The 23,266-nt window shown below is 48.7% G+C and overlaps 2 protein-coding genes across 2 annotated transcripts in view; one reads left to right on the top strand and one right to left on the bottom strand.

Annotated features, from left to right (window-relative positions):
- MLF2 (myeloid leukemia factor 2) overlaps positions 1-23,266 on the bottom strand; it is a 449,608-nt gene that overhangs the window by 405,991 nt on the left and 20,351 nt on the right. The window lies entirely within an intron of this gene.
- On the top strand, positions 7,753-20,334 carry LRRC23 (leucine rich repeat containing 23). The gene is made up of 6 exons (XM_060236484.1): positions 7,753-7,881; positions 9,195-9,307; positions 10,009-10,262; positions 12,493-12,623; positions 15,771-15,907; positions 20,010-20,334. The coding sequence occupies exons 1-6, from the start codon at positions 7,753-7,755 to the stop codon at positions 20,332-20,334; spliced, it is 1,089 nt and encodes a 362-aa protein (XP_060092467.1).

Genomic DNA, 23,266 nt, shown 5'->3' with positions numbered 1-23,266 from the left:
AGAAAAAAATTGCAGACGGTGTATCGGGAGTCCCCAGTCTTTTGGCCGTCTAGCCTCTGTTTCAAAACCTCCAAAGACAGAGAGCCCACCACCTCCTGAGGAGGAAGCCTGTTCCACTGAGGAACCGCTCTGTCAGGAAGTTCTTCCCAACATTTAGTTGAAAACTCTTGATTTAATGTATTATGGTATACTGATTTTGTCGCAGGACAACGATCGGTGTGAGCGGGTCACAACAATCTGTAGGATCCATAATAAAGAACTTCTAGAATTTAGCCAATGGTGCTATAAGCTCTTGAGTGCAACACTCACCAAGTCACAGGCCTGCTGTCCAGTCAGAAGAGCATTTTTGTTATTCCTCTACACCATGGATGGCCAAACTGTGGCTCTTTCACACATATCCTGTTGCTCCCAAACCCCCCGCTGGCCAGCCTGGAGAAGGCATTTGAAGTCACTTTAAATCACTTCTTCAAGCCAAACCAGCCAGCGGCTTGGAGAATGCATTTAAAGTGGCTTTCTTTCTGCCTCTCCCTCCCCCCAATAATTTGCTTTCTTTCCACCTCCCCCCCTCCCTCCCTTAAAGAGAAGTTTAAAAAACAGACTTCAAATATCTGGCGATGGCGGAAAGTACAGTCAAGTTACAGCTGATCTGTAGCGACACTGTAGGATTTTTGAAGCAAGAGACATCGCTCGTCTCCACATCATGACTCTGGACTTCCTTGGTGGTCTCCCCTCCAAGTACTGACCAGGGCTGGCCCTGCTTAGATAGATCCGGGGTGGGGGGCAGCTGTGTTGGTCTAAAATAACAGAAAGAATTTGGAGTCCCTTAAGACCAGCAAAGTTTTATGCAGGATGTAAGCTAGCTTTTGTGAGCTAAAAGCACACTTCTGAGAGATCAGGCTAGCCTGGGCTATCTAGGCCAGGGCTTTAAAAAGTCAATGCAAATCAGTACAAGTTTAAAAGTCAGTACAACACACACACACACACACACATTAAAATATTGGCTGAAATCAAAATACTGAACTCAGCTCTTTCGGTGCCTCCCTGCACAGCTCTCATGATCCTCTGTGTAGAACAGCACCATTAACTCCCCTCCCCTCCCCCTTGATCATATGAACAAGGTGTATTTTACCGCTAGCACTGCAGCAACCATGTCTGGAAATCCCGCAACCTTTTTTGTCTTCAGGTTGGTGGAGAAAAATAGGGTACCAATAACTAGTCTCAGTGCGCCCCCTAGTGCCCAATAGCATAAACTGCTGATGAATTAAGTGAGTTCAGGGACAACCTTTTAAGGCCCAAGAGGTTTTATTTAAGATAAAAGCTTTTGTATGCAAGTGAGGTGTGCTTACACACAGAAGCTTACACCCTGGTCTTAAGAGGACTCAAACTTTGTTCTGCTACTTCAAACCAACACAGCTACTACGGTTTCCATGTCTGTGTTAGAAAATACCTGGAGACTTTGGGGGTTGATCTGGGAGAGGGCGGGATTGGGGAGGGGAGGGGCCTCAGCAGGGTCCAATGCCATAGAGTCCACCCTTCAAAGCAGCCATTTTCTTCAGGAGACCTGATCACTACCAGCTGGAGATCAGTTGTAAAAGCGGGAGATCTCCAGGCCCCACCTGGAGGCTGGCAACTCTTAACAGCTGCCTGCCCGAATCTATGTGCTATTGAATTCTGTGTGTGTTAAGGGCATTCAAACCAAATGCCCTCGACTCCAGGCTGATGTTGTTTTGACCACTCTGTAAACAGCAATCCACCACTCCCACTCGTGGCCTCTTTGCGACTTCCTGTTTTTTTAATCCCCCAGGAAAGAAAACCAAGGCAAACTTAGAACAAAATAGAAGTGAGCAGGCAACAGAAAATTTATAAACATAGCACACTCAAAGCTATATATTGACAGGATTTGGGGTGCTAGGCTGAGAAATGGCACTGTGCTGTGTGAGTGACGGCTGAGTAGCCTTGGACTTCAGTCTGGTTAGAACCACAGATGGGGACACCAGGAAAATCCAACTGAAACTAGGGCAGAGTTCACAGAGGCAGAGCTGGGCCTGAAGGTTTGTCAATCAGGTCTTTGGAAACATGGCTGATTTCAGATCTCTCAGCTCCAAAGTCCCCAGATATTTCTTGAGTTGGATCTGGCAACTCTATGTTTGAGGCAGCTGTGTCCTGTACTGAGTGAGCCAGATCCCACCGGGGAAGCTAAACTCCTGTAGTAATGTTGTCCCTCTCCTATTGAATGTAGAATGGGAAACCCTTTTTATAAAGATTGCTCTAATTAACATAGATGAAAAATGGTGGTCTCAGTCTTGCAAAGGTAGGAACGGGCCAGCATCATCAACTGTTTTCGTCTCAACAGTTGCCTACCACTGCGGCCTCCGGAAGAAGAAGAAGAAGATATTGGATTTATATCCCGCCCTCCGCTCCGAAGAGTCTCAGAGCGGCTCACAATCTCCTTTACCTTCCTCCCCCACAACAAACACCCTGGGAGGTGGGTGGGGCTGAAGAGGGCTCTCCCAGCAGCTGCCCTTTCAAGGACAACCTCTGCCAGAGCTATGGCTGACCCAAGGCCATTCCAGCAGGTGCAAGTGGAGGAGTGGGGAATCAAACCCGGTTCTCCCAGATAAGAGTCCGCACACTTAACCACTACACCAAACTGGAAGAGATCTCTTGAATGGTTTCCCATCATGATGTAGACATCTGCTGCCACAGTGGTGGTGGGGATTTCTTCCCTGGGAGTAGAGTTGCCAGGTCTGTGTTGGGAAATACCTGGAGACTTTGGGGTTGGATCTGGGAGAGGGTGGGGTTGGGGGAGGGGAGGGGCCTCAGCGTGGTCCAATGCCATAGAGCCACCCTTCAACGCAGCCATTTTCTCCAGGGGAGCTGATTTCTGCCAGCTGAAGATCAGTTGGAAAAGCAGGAGGTCTCCAGGCCCCACCTGGAGGCTGGCAACCCTACCTGGGAGCAAACCCCACTTCTAAGTAAACACACCTAGGATCAGGCTACTTCGCACCTAGGATCAGGCTACTTGTGACTCAAAGAGGAGGCCTGGCTTGGTGGGTAGCTGAGAGATGTCCTCAGCCCAGAGAAAAGCTCTAAAATTCCAAGCCAAAGCAGAAAAATGCAAACTATAAATTAAGAATGAAGGAACTCCATGGTAAGAAGGAGGGGGTTGGTTTTTGTTCGCAGAAACCTGCAAAGCACGCACGTCCTAATCTCTTCCATCTTCAAATTCTGCTACTAAAATTAGCATCAATGACCTAGAAAAATGTCTTAGAGGCCCTGGCAGTCACAGAAAAATCCAAGACAGACGGATAGATGTTTCAACGGGACAGTGGTCTTTGCGACTGTAGAAACCTCCCCCTTTCACAAACTTTTGACATCTCTGAAAAACCTGAGCATGTTAGTTTCTCATTCATTTATGGTGGTATCTGAACTGAAGTTAACGTTTCTTTGCTATTAACTTCCTTCCTTTCCCCCTGGTTTTGCAGTGTGAACCTAACACGGTGCATTCCTTTTGATCACATTCTAATGTGTTGAGACAAGGAAAAGTACTATTTAGAGGAATATGAGGCCTCTCCTGGTTCACCCTAACCAGTGTTCCCTCTCAGCTGAGTTTGCGTGAGCTAGCTCACAGATTTTTAGCCTCCAGCTCACACATTTTTGTCTCAACTCGGGAAAAATGGCCCCAAAGCACAATAATATATGCACACAACTTTAATGCCAGTAGCTGACAAAGTAGAATTTTTGCTCACAAGACGCTGCAGCTTAGAGGGAACATTGACCCTGACCTCTTTCATCTGAGTAGATCCAAGTGGGCAGCCGTGTTGCTCCAAAGAAATAGAACCAGGGGTTTTTTTTTTAGCAGGAATGCAGTTCAGGCTGGCTTGGCATCAGGGGTGGGGCCTAATATGCAAATTAGTTCCTGCTGGGCTTTTTCTGCAAAAAAAGCCCTGAATAGAACAAAGTTCGAATTAGGGTTGCCAATCCCCAGGTGGGAGCAAGGGATCCCCCAGTTTGGAGGCTTTCCCTCTGCTTCAGGGTCATCAGAAAGGAGGGGGGGAGGGAAATGTCTGCTGGGCACTCTATTATTCCCTATGGAGACCAATTCCCATAGGATATAATGGAGAATTGATCTGCGGGTATCTGGGGCTCTGGGGGGGGGCTGTTTTTTTTGAGGTACAGGCACCAAATTTGCAGCATAGCATCCGATGCCTTTCCTCAAAATACCTTCCAAGTGTCAAAAGGATTGGACCAGGCGGCCCAATTCTATGAGCCCCCCAAAAAGGTGCCCCTAAGCTTCATTTCCACTGAAGGGAAAGCATTTAAAAGGTGTGCAGTCCCTTTAAATGTGATGGCCAGAACTCCCTTTGGAGTTCAACTATGTTTATCACAACCTTACTCCTGGCTCCACCCCCAAAGTCCCTAGATAGTTCTTGAACTGGACTTGGCAACCCTAGTTCGAATCCAGTGGCACCTTTAAGACCATCAAAGTTTTATTCGGAGTGTAAGCTTTCGTGTGCATACACAGGTACAATGAGCAGTGCTACATATAGCTGGTGGGCAACTGTTAAGCATGCAAAATAGTACAGAGTTAGAATCCAATGGCAAAGTACGGAAATTAACAAATAGAAAGAACAGCAAGTTTGGTCTGGATAGCATCAGTTGTGTGGGAAAACAGCCAAGGCAATAAACATGTCAGAAATGGAGAATGACATCTGAGGTTGTCCTAAAGGTAAAGGTAGTCCCCTGTGGAAACACCAGTCATTTCCGACTCTGGGGTGACATTGCTTTTACTACGTTTTCATGGCAGACTTTTAATGGGGTGGTTTGCCATTGCCTTCCCCAGTTGTGCTAGCTCCCCCTGAATTCACACCTGTGTCCCAGCCAGTGCGTCTCAATAAAAAGGGTAAAAGTAAATCAGAATGGAGCACAGATAATAAAGTGGCACCTCCCATTTACTGCTTTGAGCCCCCAAGAGAGAAAGGAGCGGTAAGCAGTTTACATTACCCTTGCCTCTGTTATTAATGTTCTTCCCCTGGAAAAGAGAGAGGGAGGCAAATGCCAGCTGCACAGTTGCCATCCTCCAGGTGGGGCCTGGAGATCTCCTAGACACAGGCCTTTTTTTTTTTAGCAGGAACGCACAGGAATGCAGTTCTAGCTGGCTTGGGGTGACATGATAGAGGTTTACAAGATTATGCATGGGATAGAGAAGGTAGAGAAAGGACTTTTTGCCCTTTCTCACAATACAAGAACTCATGGGCATTCAATGAAATTGCTGAGCAGTCAGGTTAGAACGGATAAAAGGAAGTACTTCTTCATCCAAAGGGTGATTAACATGTGGAATTCACTGCCACAGGAGGTGGTGGCAGCTACAAGCGTAGGCAGCTTCAAGATGGGATTGGATAAGCAAATGGAGCAGAGGTCCATCAGGGGCTATAAGCCACAACGTATTGTTGGAACTCTTTATCTGGGGCAGTGATGCTCTGTATTCTTGTGTTTGGGGGGGCACAGTGGAAGGGTTTCTAGCCCCACTGGTGGACCTCTTGATGGCACTTGGTTTTTTTGGCCACTGTGTGACAAGAGTGTTGGACTGGATGGGGCATTGGCCTGATTCAACATGGCTTCTCTGATGTTCTTATGGCTTGGTGGCAGGGGGTGTGGTTTCATATGCCAATGAGTTCCTGCTGGGCTTTTTCTACAAAAAAAGCCCTGTGTGAAACAATGGTGGTGCTGTCAGGGGGCTTGCGTCACCAAGTTCAGGCACTGAAGGTGAGCTTTAAGACCATGGATTGAAGCCCTCTGCAAAGTGCGGAGACCACAGGGTAGAGAAGCTATTCCTTGAAGATAGAAATCTCAAAATCAAATGCTCTAATTCGGGGTTCCCTCTAAGCTGAGTTAGTGTGAGCTAGCTCACAGTTTTTTAGTCTCTGCCGGCTCGCACATTTTTGTCTTAGCGCAGGAAAAAAGGCCCCAGAGCAAGCTAATTGATGCAGTAGCTCACAACTTTAATGCCAGTAGCTCACGAAGTAGAATTTTTGCTCACAAGACACCACAGTTTAGTGGGAGTATTGCTCTAAATATGGGAAGGGGACACAGTTTCTCAAATCTGATCTGGCCAGGTGCAAATGGAGCTTCATCCCTTTAATAAGCACTCTTTCAAAGAGGAACTCTGGGAAGCTGCCGCTCTTCTTTGGCTTGTGGGGATAAACTGCCCTTGCCCCCAATCCCTCTTCAACGCTTCTCTTAAAGGGACAGGCACTCTGCAGGCCCCCTCTGCAGCTGGCCATTTTTCCAAACTGGCATTCGCAGCGGCCAGCCTCTATTTCCCTCCTGTTGCTTAAATCAGCAATCATGATGAGTCATGTTCTCCCAGCCAGCTGCTTCCGGCCCCGCCCCTTCGAAGGGGCGCCTTTATGCAAATCACACGCCTCCCTCTCAGCCAATCCGCTTCAGCCTCTCTCCGTGCAGTTGACCCAGCCCATCCATTATTCCACGGTTGCCAAGGCAGCGAGCCTCCTAGCAACAGGTCCCACCTCCTTACCTGCCTCCAGCGACCATAGCAACGGAAAGTAACAACCCTGCTTTTGGTTTCAATTGCCTTGACTGAAACTTCTGCAACAGTCTAGAGCCTTCCCTCCTCCCCCTCCAACCAGAGAAGTACAGGGGATTAACGGGGACTATTTTGGGAGAGTCAGAAGTGGCCCCAGCTGAAATGTAAGAATTCAAGATTATTAGGGGCAAAAGAAGCCAACCAGGTTTCTGAGGCGTTAAAGAGGAATCCCAGTTAGACTGTGCCTGATAGGGTTGCCAATCCCCAGGCGGGGGCAGGGGATCCCCCGGTTTGGAAGCTTCAGGGTCATCAGAAGGCGGGAGGGGGGAGGGAAATGTCTGCTGGGCACTCCATTATTCCCTATGGAGACTGATTCCCATAGGGTATAATGGGGAATTGATTTGCTGGTATCTGGGGTTTTGGGGGGGACCGTTTTTTTTTTTTTTTTTAGTTAAAGACTAAATTTTCAGCATAGCATCCAGTGCATCTCCCCAAAATGCCCACCAAGTTTCAAAAGGATTGGACCAGGGGGTCCAATTCTATGAGCCCCCAAAGAAGGTGCCCCCTATCCTTCATTATTTCCAGTGGAGGGAAAGCATTTAAAAGGTGTGCGCACTCTTTGAATGTGATGGCCAGAACTCCCTTTGAAGTGCAGTTATGCTTGTCACAGCCTTGCTCCTGGCGCCACCCCAGTGTCTGCTGGCTCCACCCCCAAAGTCTGCTGGCTCCACCCCCAAAGTCTCCAGATATTGCTTGAATTGGCAACCCTAGCGCCTGCCAGTACTGCTACCGCCCCCCCCCCCCTTCTGAACATCTACAGCCTTGCATTCTTCCTTTTTATTTAGTGGTCACCTCAGAAAAGGACCATGGCTTAGGAACGTCAGTTTCAAGACTGTAGTTGACTTCTGCAGGATCGCCTCTCAGGCCTTTTATTATCATAATTGGGACAGAGGGTGGAGTCTAGTTCAATGTAGGGCATTTCCTGCAAGAATAAACCCCAGCATACGGGTATATAAAATGTGGTTTAATTGAGCCATGGAGTGTTTGTTGGTCTCCTGCCCTAGAGGCGGTGAGAAACGACTATATTGGAAAGATGCGGAATATTCCTAGCTGAGTGCGCACTCTGTATTCGCCATCTCCAGCCAGCCAGTTTCCAACACCCCTTTTGATTTCTTTCTGTGTCCCAAAAGTCCCAGCGACTGAAAATGTCTGATGAAGAACGTGAAGATGACAACGACAATGAAGACAATGAAGACAATGAAGAACAGAAGGAAGATGTGGATGAGAAAGAGGGAGATGAGGAGGAGGAGAAGGAAGCTGCTGAGGAAGAAGAGGTGAAGCATGAATAAGATCTATTACATTATGCCTAAAACATGGAAGTATTAAAGTCCCATTCATTTCTGCGAGAGGGATTCAAGACGTTCAATTCATGAAATGAATGGGACTTTAAAGAGCTTAACTCTGAGAGGATTATCTGTGAAAAATTTCAGGCACCCACCCCTCCACCCCCCAGTATTGCTTTGTTTCAGTGTTTATTATATTACACTGTTTTTACTTCATTGTTCTCTGTATGATCTAGTTTTGTTGCATTGTTTATTGGATGTATTCTGTTGCTCTTTAGTGCATTTAGGGTGGCCAGCTCTAGGTTGGGAAATACCTGGAGATTACAGGAGTGGAGCCTGGAGAGGGTGGAAAAGGAGGGACCTTGATATGATGCCATGCCATAGAGTCCACCCTCTAAAGCAGCCATTTTCAACAAAGGAACTGATCTCTGTAGCTTGGAGATCAGTTGTAAAAGCAGGGAATCTCCAGGCCCCACCTGCTGGCTGGCCACCCTAATTGGATTGTGAAGGAAAGGAAGTTGTGACCAGGGGGACCAAGCGATCTACTGTGAATGGCTTTTTAGCCTCATGAATTTTTTCCTTAGACAGGAGAGAATAGGAGGGAGGCTGTTTTAAACTTGAGCGTGTGCCTACGATAGGGGTCCCCAACCTTTCTGAGCACGTGGACACCTTTGGAATTCCGACAAAATAGCCACCTGGCATATCTTCAGAAACACAATGAAGCCCCTTGTGCTGTAGTGGCAGCTGCTGTCAAAGCGATGTTATTTAAAAAAATCTGTGCAGCCCATCAAATCTCCAGTGGCCAATCAGAAGTCTTGCAAGGAAAAAGACCCATCTGGCCCTGCCCACTTTCTAAAAACACTTGGTGTAATTTTACCAACCAACAACTTTAATAAACCAATTTTATTACCCAAAACAAACATTAACAACCAGGGGAAAACGGGGGGTGGGGAGGGTAGACCAACCCAAGGCCCCTAAAGGTGTGGGGGCCTATAGGCCAGTGCCTACTTGGCCTATTTGTTAATCCGGTCCTGGCTGTCCCACCTTTCCAGACATGTCATAACCTGCCCTTCTCCTCAGCCTGTTTTCCTGAGCAGGGCTTTTCCAGCTGCTTCACTGTAACAAACAGACCAGCGGGAGGAGAAAAGGAGACGGAAGGAGGGAGGGAGATACGTAGGAGATGCTGCTGCTGCTGCCTCATCTGAGTCAGTGGCAAATCTAAAAGGACGGAGTGAATCAGGGGAGCAACCGGATAATCTTAGCACCGGTATCTTGCTTTTTCCCGCGTCTGCTTTCTTTCCCAGCCTCCCGTCTCCAACCCTCTCACCGAGGAACACTTCAAGGAAGGCCTCTCGCTTTTGTGTAAAACCGGCAATGGCTTGGCTCACGCCTTTGTGAAATTTGAGGCCAGAGAAAAGTAAGTGTGTGGTTAATATAGAGAGTTGCCAGCCTCCAGGTGAGGCCTGGAGATTCCCAGAATTGCTACTGATCTCCAGATTTTACTGATTAATTCTTCTGAAGAAAATGGCTGCTCTGGAGGGTGGTTTCTATGGCATCACATTCCCCAAATCCAAAATCTGCCCTTTCAAGCATTGCCCCCAAAGTCCAGGAATTTCCCAAAATACAGTTGAGTTGGTGGAGATCTCCAGGGCTTTTTTTTTTGTAGCAGGAACTCCTTTGCATATTAGGCCACACACCCCTGATGTAGCCAATCCTCCAGAGCTTACAGGGCTGTTAGTAGAGGGCCTACTGTAAGCTCCAGGAGAACTGCTACATCAGGGGTTGTGTGGCCTGATATGCAAAGGAGTTCCTGATTTAAAAAAAAAAGGGCCTGGAGATCTCCCAGAATAACAAATCATAGAGATCAGTTCCCCAGGAGAAAATGGCTGCTTTGGGGGGCAGACTCTGTGGCATTATACCTTGCTGAGGTTCCCTCCCTACCACAAACCCTGCCCTTCCCAGGCACGCTCCCCCAATCTCCAGGAATTTTCCAACCCAAAGTCGGCAACCCTTAGATCCTGTTCCTTCACCAACTTTCCTGGGTTGGGCAGAAGTTCCAGAAAGCTAGAGCAGAAGTTTTGGCAAATAATATCTTTCCCCACCCATGTTCTGTGGCAGGGAGTTGACGGACATCACCCTCATCCAGATCTTCATCCACTTGCGCTACGTGGACCTGTCTGACAACCTGCTCCGAGACCTGTCTCCCTTGTCATGCCTCACCCACTTGCTGTGGCTGAAGGTGGACAACAATCGGCTGACCAGTGCCGCCATCAATGAGCTGCCCTATCTCCAGATCGCCAGTTTTGCCAGCAACCGCATCAAGGATACCATTGGCATTAATCACCCGCGCCTGACCACCCTCACCCTGAAAGGTGAGTGGATGAACATCACACACTAAATGGAGAGGAAAAAGTCTTACGGCTCAGTGACATGCTGTGGTTTCTTCTTCCTCTTTTTTTTTTTTTTAAATGACTTCCTTCCCTTCCCTTTAGAGCCAGTTTGGTATAGTGGTTAAGTGCGCGGACTGTAATCTGGGAGAACCGGGTTTGATTCCCCACTTCTCCTGATGCAGCTGCTGGGTGACCTTGAGTTAGCCACAAGTTCTCGACAGAACTGTTCGCTTAAGAGCAGTTCTGGAAAGAGCTCTCTCAGCCCCGCCTATCTCACAGGGTGTCTGTTGAGGGGAGAGAAAGGGAAGGAGATTGTAAGCCACTCTGAGAATCTGAGTGAAGGACAGGGTATAAATTCTATGTCCTCCTCCTCCATCTATTTTGGTAAATTTCTAGGCCACCTTTATTTACTTATTTGTACTATTTCAGTCCATCTTTTTACTCATAGCTAGAGACTCGAATCCTGGATATTTTGACCAGGTTCACCAGGGAAGTTAAGCAGCCCTGGTTAGTATTTGGATGGGGGGCCACCAAGGAATACCAGGGTTGCTAAGCAGAGGCAGGAAATGGCAAACATCACATGCCTTGAAAACCTTATAGCAGGGGTCCCCAATCCCCAGGCTGTGGACTGGTAGCAGTCCATGGCCTGTTAGCAATGGGGCCATGAGTTGTGTAATTATTTCATTATATATTCCAATGTAGTAATAATAATAATTAGGATGACGACGACGATGTCATTGGATTTATATCCTGTCCTCCACTCCGAATTTCAGAGTCTCAGAGCGGCTCACAATCACCTTTACTTTCCTCCCCACAACAGACATCCTGTCAGGTGGCTGGGGCTGAGAGAGCTCTCCCAGAAGCTGCCCTTTCAAGGACAGCTCTGTGAGAGCTATGGCTAACCCAAGGCCATTCCAGCAGCTGCAGGTGAAGGAGTGGGGGATCAAACCCCGTTCTCCCAGATAAAAGTCTGCGCACTTCACCAAACTAATAGAAACTAATAGACCAAAACTAATGCACCAAACAAATAGAACTAATAGACCAAGCAAACTAATACACCAAACTAATAGAAATAAAGTGCACTATTGTATCATCTCAAAACCATTGCCCCCAACCCCAGTCTGTGGAAAAATTGTCTTCCACAAAACTGGTCCCTGGTGCCAAAAAGGTTGGGGACCGCTGCCCTATGGGGTTGCAACTCAATGGCAAAGGAGAGAAAGAGGGAGAGACTCAAAGCAACTTACAAAGAAACAGAATATAATATAATTATTATCATGGGGAGGGACGGTGGCTCAGTGGTAGAGCATCTGCTTGGGAAGCAGAAGGTCCCAGGTTCAATCCCTGGCATCTCCAAAAAAGGGTCCAGGCAAACAGGTGTGAAAAACCTCAGCTTGAGACCCTGGAGAGCCGCTGCCAGTCTGAGAAAACAATACTGACTTTGATGGACCAAGGGTCTGATTCAGTATAAGGCAGTTTCATATGTTCAGTAGATTCACCAAAGTGCTGTCAAGTTGCTACCAACTTATGGCAACCCTGGCAAGCATCTTTCAAGGCAAGTGAGAAGCAGCAGTGGTTTGCCACTACCTTCCTCTGCAGAGACTTCCTTGGCCGTCTTCCATCCAAGATCTGACAAGAGCGGTACCAATAGGGTTGCCAAGTCCGACTCGGGCAGTATCTGGAGACGTTGGGAATGGAATCAGGAGTAAGGGTGTGACAAGCATAGTTGAACTCCAAAGGGAGTTCTGTCCATCACACTTAAAGGGAGCTGTTTTTATCCTCTGGAGCAGGGATGGCCAAACTGTGGCTCGCAGCCTGATAAATGCATTTAAAGTTGCTTTCTTTCTACCTCCCCATCTATTTCCTTCCTTCCTGCCGCTCTCCATCATCTGATGTTCATGTTTTGTGGTTCTCAAACATCTGACATTTATTCTCTGTGGCTCTTACGTTAAGCAAGTTTGGCCACCCCTGTCTGGGGGAGACAAGTACCTGTAGAAGTAGTTAGAGGAAGGTAAGGAAACCACAGAAGAGGCAAGGGTGAGAGTTTCCTTCTCTCTCCACAACATCCTTCTCCTTCAGAAAGCAATTCTGGCAGCTCAGTTGGCAAAAAGACAAAAATAATGTTAAAATAAACAAAAAGATCAAACCCTTCCTCTGGTAAAAGGCTTTGGAGAGAATAAATGTCACAATCGTTTTCTCTTCCTCTGGCCTTCAGGGAACGAGATCGAGGAAATATCAGGACTGGATCCCGTCAAGCTTTCCAATCTGCACACGCTCGAGTTGCGGAGTAACAGCCTCAAGACCACAGCGGGACTTTACTTGCCTAAACTGAAATATTTGTACCTGGTAAGTGGTGCTGTTGGTGGTTCTGCTTCACAGAGTGGTTAATGAATTAATTATCGTATGGCAGTGCGTGTAGTGTAACCAGGAGATCCTAAGACTGTCTGGCAGCCACAAAGTCCAGCTCTTTTAGCATTATACACCACTAGGTGGCAAGCTAGACTTGTTTTCTTAAGGGAAGAGAAATTTCAGAGGCGGATTTTGCCATTGCCTGCCTCTGTATTCCTTGGAGGTTGCCCTTCCACATACTAGCAAGGCCAGCCCTGCTGAATTTCCGAAATCTGATGGGATTATGCCTCAATCTGCTGAATCCCAGAATCCCAAACCCAATGTTGGCACTTGGTTTCCCTAACCCCTGTAGGCTTCAAAACGAACGGCAGTCTTCTGCACTGGTATTGACTAGATCAGGGGTGTCAAACATGTGGCCTGGGGGCTGAATCAGGGCTCCTATCAGGCCCCTGAGCTACTGGCTGCAATCTGCTTCTTTCTCCCTCTCTCTTTTGCTTCATTCTGCATCACAGCTTGCTTTGCTAGGCTTGCTCAATCGCACAGGAACTACAGAGTAAAGCCACTATTTTCTCCATTGGCTGAGGCTCCTTCCTTGGAGAGGAAGGGGGGGAAGGATATCTTGCTTCAAAGGAAGCTCTGGCTCTTTCCTTCCTCCAGGAGGGGGAGGCGCCTCAGCCAATAGAAGGAAGGGGGACCAGGAGGGGGAGGCACCTCAGCCAATAGAAGGAAGAGAGGCTTGGCTCAAGCTCTGCTGTGCAATTGAGAGAGCCTGGATTGCACGGGAGAGATAAAAAGAAAGCACCTTTAGGACAAACAAGTGCTAATGTTTTAGGCATGTTTTATTTTAAGGTTGTTGTTTTTTTAAAAAAATCTTTGTGTTTGTCTGTGCCCTTTATAAAGTTTATATATCTGTTACCTGGCATTGCATTCTTATGCCACGCATGGTGCAGCCCGGCAAGTTCTCATTTGTGTCAGTTCTGGCCCACATAACAAATGAGTTCGACACGCCTGGACTAGATGAAAAACCTAGCTCAGCGGTCTCCAAGCTTTTTGAGCCTTTCAAATTCTGACACAGGGTGATGGGTGCAGTCACAAAATGGCTGCCGCAGGAGGTGGAGCCAGCTACAGCATGGTTGCCCCAGCTTACCTTCAGTTGCACAGCAAAGCTCCCTGTGTTGTGCCGGCAGCGGTTGCCAAAGCCACATTTTAAAAATCCGTACATTTTCAGCAGCCAATCAGAAGCCTTGCTGGGCAAAAGCCCCACTGGGTCCTGCTCACACCCTAAAAACACTTTGCAGGCACCAGAAAAAGGCCCCTGGCCTAGCTGCCGCAGCCTAGTCAGTAGTGTTGGACTCGGATCAGGGAGACCTGGGTTCGAATTCTCTTTCACGTGCCCCAGAAGACCTTCAGCCCATCATTCACCAGTCAACAACCTTGTCCTACCTTACAGGGTTGTGGTGAGGACAAAATAAGAATAGCCCAAGCAAGTCCCCTCTGACCTTCTTAAAAGAGCATCAGGCATGAAATAAACTTTGGTTGACATCAGCCCTGACCTGTGGCAGATCGTCCAGAGGTGGAACACAAGGAGCCACAGGGAAAACGATAACGGTTTCTCTCCTGTGTTCTTGCCTTCACTTTTTGTTAACTGGCATAAGCTGCCGTGGTTCCTCTGACAAGCTGCGCGTCCTTCTAGGCACAAGAGTGACAGTGCTGGATGGATCCTACAGCTCTGTACCTGGGAGCCCTGAGTCGAATAAAAGAATGTATCGAGATGGGGACGACAGGAATATTTGGCTACGCAGATCCCCCTCTAGAGCCTGGGAAACTGTAACTCTGTGAGCTGCAGATTCCACGAGTCCCTGAACTGAAACAGAATGTGTGAGTGCAGGGCTAGTTCCAGATTTTGTGCAGCCCTACACAGAGAGTGTACAACCACCCCCCCCCATGCCCACTACTAGTCCCCCCTTCCTGCCCACCTCAGTTTGCTATAGTGGTTAAAAGCAGCGGACTCTAATCCAGATCATTGAGTTTGATTTCTCATTCCTCCTCCACGTGCAGCCAGCTGGGTGACCTTGGGACAGTCCCAGTTCTGCTCAAGAGCAGTTCTCTCAGAGCTCTCTCAGCCCCACCTACTTCACAGGGTGCCTGTTGTGGGGAGAGGAAGGGAAGGAGATTGTAAGCTGCTCTGAGATTCCAAGTGAAAGGCAGGGTATAAATCCAGCTCTTCTTCAGAGCCAGTTTGGTGTGGTTAAGTGTGCGGACTCTTATCTGAGAGAACAGGGTTTGATTCCCCACTCCTCCACTTGCGGCTGCTGGAATGTTGTGGGAAGAGAAAGGGAAGGAGATTGTAAGCTGCTCTGAGACTCCAAGTGAAAGGCAGGGTATAAATCCAGCTCTTCTTCTTGCAAGCCAGTTTGGTGTGGTTGAGTGTGCGAACTCTTATCTGAGAGAACGGGGTTTGATTCCCCACTCCTCCACTTACAGCTGCTGGAATGGCCTTGGGTTAGCCATAGCTATCTCAGGAGTTGTCCTTGAAAGGACAGCTTCTGTGAGAGCTCTCTCAGTCCCACCCACCTCACAGGGTGTCTGTTGTGAGGGAGGAAGGTAAAGGAGATTGTGAGCCGCTCTGACACTCAGATTCAGAGTGAAAGGCAGGATATAAATACAACAACAACAACATCATCATCATCATCTTCTCCCCACCCCCCATCTTGTGCATCCATTCTCTGCCCACTCACAAGCATGCCCACCACCTGCAGTTACAGCTGCCCACATGGCCTGCACAGCTTTTCCCTGATACTGCTGGGTGGTGGGCACAGCTAGGAGCACCCCTGCCAGGGCCACTAGGAACTCTGATGCTTTGTGCAGCACTCCCACCTGCCCTCCTTACCAGCAGCGCCAGGCAGCACATGCAGCAGAGAGCAGAGGAAGCTGTTGCAAGCGGGTAGGGGAAAGGTGCAAGTGCAGGAATCAGAGAAGACGCGGGAATAGGGAGTCCTCAGAAGCCAAGAGCCGTGGAAGCTGCTCTGCCTCAATGAATGCTGGGATGCCAACCTTGTGTGCTTTGTGGACCCAAGTCCTTGCACGCTTTCTGGATCTGATTCCATCCTTGGTCTCTTCCGTTGCCCCCTCTCTCCATCCTAGGCCCAGAACTCCATCAGCAGTCTGGAAGGGCTGGAGAATATGACCCAACTCACGACGCTGCACCTCCGCGACAATCTGCTCGAAAGTCTGGATGGCTTCTCGGAAAGCATGAAAGCTCTTCAGTATCTCAACCTGCGGTGGGTTGGCCTCTGCTCAGAGCCTCTGCCCCAAGCTCCTCAGGGCTTTTTTTGTAGAGAAAGCCCAGCAGGAACTTGTTTGAATATTAGACCACCACCCCCCCCCCCCACTTGATGTCACCATTGTTTCACACAGGGCTTTTTTGTAGAAAAAAAAAGCCCTGCCCTTTGGAAGTAATGGGGAAGCCACAGGCCTAAAGACCAGTTGCTCGCCCTGCTCTGCAAACACCAGTCTTTGGTGACAGTCTTGAGCGTTTGATCCTCATGCCCAGCTCTGGCCCTTGCTATGGACAGTCATGGAAGTGGGCTGAGCAAGCCTGGGAGATAACAATCAAAGGTCATGTGATACAATGACCACTTTGAATTCCATTCCAGTCCATTGTAATTCCTTTCTTCCCTAGAATAATTAAATGTGTTTTAACCCTAAAAGCCTGACATTGCAAAGAGGCAGCCAAGCTATTGTAGCCAAATAAAATGAAAGTCCAGTGGCACTTCAATGATTAACATTTACTTCTATAGGAACTTTCACTTCTTAGCTTTCCTTCCTTCCCTCCCTCCTTTTCCCTTCCTTTCTCCCCTCCTCTTTTTCCTTTCTTCCTTCCCTCTCTCCTTTTTCCTTCCTTTCTCCCCTCCTTTTTCCTTTCTTCCTTCTCTCTCTCCTTTTCCCTTCCTTTCTCCCCTCCTTTTTCCTTTCTTCCTTCTCTCTCTCCTTTTCCCTTCCTTTCTCCCCTCTTCTTTTTCCTTTCGTCCTTCCCTCTCTCCTTTTTCCTTCCTTTCTCCTCTCCTTTTTCCTTTCTTCCTTCCCTCTCTCCTTTTTCCTTCCTTTCTCCCCTCCTCTTTTTCCTTTCGTCCTTCCCTCTCTTCTTTTTCCTTCCTTTCTCCCCTCTTTTTCCTTTCGTCTTTCCCTCTCTCCTTTTCCCTTCCTTTCTCCCCTCCTCTTTTTCCTTTCTTCCTTCCCTCTCTCCTTTTCCCTTCCTTTCTCCCCTCCTCTTTTTCCTTTCTTCCTTCCCTCTCCTTTTCCCTTCCTTTCTCCCCTCCTCTTTTTCCTTTCTTCCTTCCCTCTCTCCTTTTCCTTCTTCCTTCCCTTCCTCCCCTCCTTCCTTCCTCCCCTCCTCTTTTCCTTCCTTCCTCTTTTGCTGCCGAGTCGCAGCTGGCTTGTGGTGACCCTGTAGAGTTTTCAAGGCCAGATACATTCAGAAGTGGTTTGCCATTGCCTCCCTCTGCATAGGAACCTTGGACTTCCTTGGTGGTCTCCCATCCCTGCAGCAACCAGGGCCCACCCAGCTTAGCTTCTGAGATCTCTAACACGATCAAGCTCGTCTTGCCCACCCAGGTCAGGGCCTTAGCTTGCGAGGACACCTCATAAGGGCAAGAAGCTGGGTCTGACTCCTTTACAAGCGCTTGTGTTTTAATGATTCTAACTAAATACGGGGGAGAGGGCAAGGCCGTAGCTCAAAGCCAGAGCATCTTCTTGGCCTGCAAAAGGTCCCAAGTTCAGTTGTCCGGCATCTCCACTTGAAAGGACCAGGCAAAAGGTGATGCGTAAGATCCGAAAACCTCCAAAGGAACTTTAGAATACTTTACACTTCTTCAGCAAGCTAGGGACTCATTTGACTGACCTCGGAAGGATGGAAGGGCTGAGTCAACCTCGAGCCAGCTACCTGAAAACCCAGCTTCCGTCAGGATCGAGCTCAGGTCATGACTCGTGACCAGAGCTTAGGGCTGCAGTACTGCAGCTTTACCACTCTGCGCCACGGGGCTCTTACTAAAGCTGCAGTACTGCAGCCCTAAGCTCTGGTCACGACCTGAGCTCGATCCTGACGGAAGCTGGGTTTTCAGGTAGCTGGCTCGAGGTTGACTCAGCCCTTCCATCCTTCCGAGGTCAGTCAAATGAGTCCCTAGCTTGCTGAAGAAGTGTAAAAGACTGGGGAAGGCAGTCTGCCGTGAAAACATGAAAGCAGCACCACCCCAGGGTCGGGAACGACTGGTGCTTTACCTTTTTAAGGGGCCAAAAGTTAAAAACATCATAGACAATACTGGTACCTTGGTGGACTGACGGTCTAATTCAGTACAAGGCAGCTTCGTGCATTCAAATGACTTCTCCTTTCCTTTGTACTGGCAGCCTAACACAGCAGAGATTCAGCCCCCGAACACTGCTAGTGCTGATGGTGGGGACCGTGTCACTTTGAATCTGGCTTTATCCTGGGGAAACTCCACCCAGGAGCTCCCGAGCAGAAGCAATCTCTCCAGCGAGCCATGGAAATTTAGGATTTCAGCTACAGTCCCTTGACTGGGCCCCTGACCTGGGTGGCCCAGGCTAGCCCAGTCTCATCAGATCTCAGAAGCTAAGCAGGGTCGGTCCTGCTTTAGCGCTTGGATGGGAGGCCACCAAGGAAGTCCTGTGTCGCTGGGCAGAGGCATGAACTTACGAACATATGAAGCTGCCTTCTACTGAATCAGACCCCGGGTCCATCAAAGTCAGTCTTGTCTTCTCAGACCGGCAGCGGCTCTCCAGGGTCTCAAGCTGAGGATTTTCACGCCTACTTGCCTGGATCCTTTTTTGGAGATGCCAGGGATTGAACCTGGGACCTTCTGCTTCCCAAGCAGATGCTCTAGCACTGAGCCACCGTCCGTCCCCATAAGAGTCAACTTTCACAGGCAATGAACATATGAACATATATGAACATATGAAGCTGCCTTATACTGATCCATCAAAGTCAGTCTTGTCTACTCAGACTGGCAGCGGCTCTCCAGGGTCTCAAGCTGAGATTTTTCACACCTTTTTGCCTGGACCCTTTTTTTGGAGATGCCGGGGATTGAACCTGGGACCTTCTGCTTCCCAAGCAGATGCTCTAGCACTGAGCCACCGTCCCTCCCCATAAGAGTCAACTTTCACAGGCTATGAACATATATGAAGCTCCAAAACACATATATGAGGTCAAGCTCCAAAACACCAGAGCACGGGCCTTTTCAGCTGCGGCCCCTGCACTGTGGAACCAGCTTCCGGAGGAAGTGTGGGCCCTGCAGAACCTTGACCAGTTCCGCAGGGCCTGCAAGACCGTCCTTTTTAAGTGGATATTGACATTGACTGCTGAATGCTGTGAACAAAGGAACTGCCATCTATATTACTTTGGAACTATTTAAACAGGCAGAACCAGCGCCAGAATATCTTTATTGCTGCCAGATATATTTAATTTAACTTAAGTTATGTATTTTAATTCTATTAACTGGTTTTTATATGTTTAATTTTTAATTGTTAAATTTGAAGTTTTTATCTATCAATGTAAATGCATAAAATGTTGTTAGCCGCCCTGAGCCGCCTAGGCGGGGAGGGCGGGATACAAATAAAAGCTATTATTATTATTATATTATGAACATATGAAGCTGCCTTATACTGAATCAGACCCTTGGTCCATCAAAGTCAGTCTTGTCTACTCGGACTGGCAGCGGCTCTCCAGGGTCTCAAGCTGAGGATTTTCACACCTACTTGCCTGGACCCTTTTTGGAGATGCCGGGGATTGAACCTGGGACCTTCTGCTTCCCAAGCAGATGCTCTACCACTGGGCCACCGTCCCTCCCCTAAAGAGGCAAACTCTGTTTGTCTCTTGCCTTGAAAACCCAACGGGGTCTCCATCAATCAGCTGTGACCAGGGCTGGCTCTGCCACTAGGCCTTCTGGTGGCGCCAAACTGGGTGCCCTCCATGCGACTCGGTGATGTTATGAGTGCGGGGGGGGGGCACCAGATGTTAGCCTCGCCTAGGGTGCCAGACAGTCTAGGCTGTGACTCGAGGGCCCTTTCCACCACAGCCCCTCGAAAGGATCACGAACACAACTGACCCTCGTGTCGATTCACACAGGGGAGCGTTTGTTGGTTGAGGACAGATGGCTCTGGCGCTAATGGCCCGTCTGAGAACAGAGCGGACTTCCATTGGAAACTGCTTATTAGTGAGGAAAAAAGCCCACAAGTGCGGCCTTCAGCCATGCCCAGCTTGTATGCTCCCGTGTGTATTTCCACGGCATTCTTGACCTTTAGGTTTTAGCGAAGGAGGAAAGGGGGGCCGTTTGATAGTTTTTTTCAAAAGGTCGTTTCCCACCACCGCAGGGGGAACGCCATTGCCCAAGTTGAGGAAGCGGCGAAGCTTCAGATGCTGCCCATGTTGAGAGCCCTGGTCTTGCTGGACAACCCGTGTTCAGAAGAGGGGGAGTACCGGCTGGAGGTCCTGGTGCAGCTCCCCCGCCTCGAGCGCCTCGACAAGGATTTCTTCGAGGAGGACGAGCGGCTCGACGCGGAAGACATCCGGCAGCGGCGACGGGAAGAAGAGCTGGAGCAGGAGAGAGAAAGGGAGCGAGAGAAGGAGTTGGAGCTGGAGCTAGTGAGACATCAGGGGCTAGCGCAAGAGGGCACAGATGGTTTGGGGGGTCCGTAGCAAAGGGAGCCTAACCAGACAATATGTTTGACTAGGGGTTTTTTTTGGGGGGGGGGGTAGAAAAAGCCCTGCAGGAAGTCATTTGCATATTAGGCCACACCCTCTGACCACCATTATTTCACACCCGGTTTTTTGTAGAAAAGGCCCAGTGGGGACTCATTTGCATATTAGGCCAATCCCCCTGATGCCACCATTGTTTTTAGAAAAGGCCCAGCATGAACTCATTTGCATATTAGGCCACACCCCATATCACGATCATTTCAGGTGTTGGGTTTTTTTTTTCAGAAGTCCAGCAGGAACTCGTTTGCATATTAGGCCACACCCCTGATGACACCATTGTTTCACGCAGGGCTTTTGATAGAAAAAGCCCAGCAGGAACTTATTTGCATATCAGACCACACACCCCGATACCAATCCAGCTAGAACTGCATTCCTGTCCATTCCCATTCAAAAAAGGCCCTGTTTGACAAGTCAAGTCATGGTTTTCCCAACCCAGCACAGCAGTCAAAGTGCCAAGACTAGGATCTGGGAGACCCCAGGTTCGAATCCGCAGTCTGCCATGGGATCTTGCTGGGTGACCTTGTGCCAGTCACACACTCAGCCTAGCCTACCTCACAGGATTGTTGCAAAGATAAAATGAAGGGGATGAGAGCAATAATAAGCCACACTGGGTTCCCGCTGGGGAGAATGACAGGATATGAACAAAGTAAATAAAAACCTTACAGCTGTATGTGTCGGAAATGTCCCTACCATCCTGGAGCAGTCCCATAGGCGGACATATTGCCCCCCACGGCCATCTTGGTTTGGGAAATAATGCAAGAAGGAAGGGGGGAGGTCCTCTCCCAAGTCAAATTGAGCCCTCGTGCTCTTGGGAACGTCTGTTCCCCCATGGCACGTATGATTGCAAGTGTCAAACATGTCCTCTAGTCTGGCCCCAAGAGGAAATCAGGAACCTGGTTGCTTTGTCCCTCATGCAGACGATGAACAACAACCTGTAAAAGAAATACAAGATTGGGGGGTGGGGTGAAGATGTGGAGAGGCTGGGGGAAATCTCATACAGTTTAAAGTCAGGCAACAGCACAGAGGGCTCAGCTGATCTTGGCTGGGTGAGAAAACTACACTGAACGGAATCTTCCTAGAGAATCTCAAGGAGGGGGCAAAACTGCTAATGTTGGGGGGGGGCATAGTTTGGGGGCAGTTTGCCAAATTTTGAAAGGTGAAAGCTAATACCAATCAGGAAGATCATCTGCTGCCATCGTCCCCTTCCCCTCGCGGTGTAGTCTTTATATGGTACTCTGACTCTTGTGGCTGGGGTGAAAAAGGCAAAATCGCCCTTGGGGATTATTCAGAAAGGGATTTAAAAACAAAACGTCAAGTACCCTAATGCTGTTATATAAATGCAGGCATGAAATAAAAGTGGGGGGCGGGGAGTTTTTAGTTGCCTTTTTTCAAAAAGAGGACATCCTGGGGGTAGACAAGGGGCAGCTAAAACAATCACATTCTTCATTTGAAAAGGAAACAGTATTTGAAGCATTTTTAATTTGAAGCATTTTTAAAGGAAGAAAATAAATAGAGGAACATAGTCTTCCAACTCTCATAATTTCGGCCCTTGGGATAACCCAATGAAGAGTGATTAAAATGTGGAATCTGCTGCCAGAGGATGGAGTGATGGCCACACGAATAAACAGTTTTAAGGGGGGTTTAGATAGGTTCAGGAGCCCCGTGGCGCAGAGAAGTAAAGGCTGCAGTACTGCAGTCGGAACCCTCCGCTCACAACCTGAGTTGGATTCCAGCGGAAGCTGGTTCAGGTAGCCGGCTCGAGGTCGACTCAGCCTTCCATCCTTCCAAGGTCGGTAAAATGAGGACCCAGCTTTCTGGGGGGAAAGTGTAATGACTGGGGAAGGCAATGGCAAACCACCCCGTAAAGAGGTCTGCCATGAAAACGTTGTGAAAGCAGCGTCACCCCAGAGTCGAAAACGACTGGTGCTTGCACAGGGGACCTTTCCTTTTTCCCTAGTTAGGTTCATGGAGGGTAAGTCTATCAGTGGCTACTGATCGTGGTGACTGAAGGGAACCTCCACATTCAAAGGCATTAAGCCTCTGAATCCAAGAGCCAGGAGGAAACATCAAGGGAAGGCCTCAGCCTCTCTGCCCTGTTGTTGACCCTCCAGAGGAACTGGTTGGCCACTCTGTGAGACAGGATGCTGGACTAGATGGACCACTGGTCTGATCCAGCAGGGCTCTTATGTTCTTTGAAGGCCTCAACCTTTACGCTCTGTGGTTAGCTTTCCAGAGGAACTGGCTGGCCTCTCTGTGAGACAGGATGCTGGACTAGATGGACCACTGGTCTGATCCAGCAGAGCTTTTCTTATGTTCTTATAAATTCCAGTAGGGTCCAGGATAAAGGAAGTTCTTCATCCCCCAGTACATAATCCTGCTGAATTCACTGTGACAGGTTGTAGTGACAGCTTAGATGGCTTTCTTTTTTAGGGCTGGATTTTTTAAAATAACCCTTGTCAAATGGTTTTCATGAGAGCGACACCGAACCTCCAAGTGCGGAGGCAGTATACCTCTGAATACTAAATCATGGCGAATCAAAGAACGAGGCCTGGCCTTTACCTCCATGCCCTTTTCCGGGCCACTGTCAGAACTAGACAGCCTCAGTGCGACCCAACCAGCCTCCAGAGCAGTGTCGCTCAATATTTCATAAAGAATACCCAACAAAGGTCAAAGAGGGAGATAGATGGAGATGGAGAGGGCAGCCTGGAAGGCCGTCACTAGCATGACCATTCCTCTGTGTCTAAGTGGTTGGCCGTCGTCAGGCTGGAAGCCAGGAAGCAAAGAGATGGAATCTCTCCCTTTCAAATACCAATAGCTTATCTGGTCTAACTGTGAAAGAGAATACCAGGCAAGGTGCCAGCGCAGAGAGGGA

The sequence above is a fragment of the Heteronotia binoei genome, chromosome 4 (genome assembly GCF_032191835.1).
Source record: "Heteronotia binoei isolate CCM8104 ecotype False Entrance Well chromosome 4, APGP_CSIRO_Hbin_v1, whole genome shotgun sequence".
Classification (NCBI taxonomy): Eukaryota; Metazoa; Chordata; class Lepidosauria; order Squamata; family Gekkonidae; genus Heteronotia; species Heteronotia binoei.
Note: the sequence above shows the minus strand (reverse complement) of the source record. Positions and strands in the feature narration are given on the sequence as shown.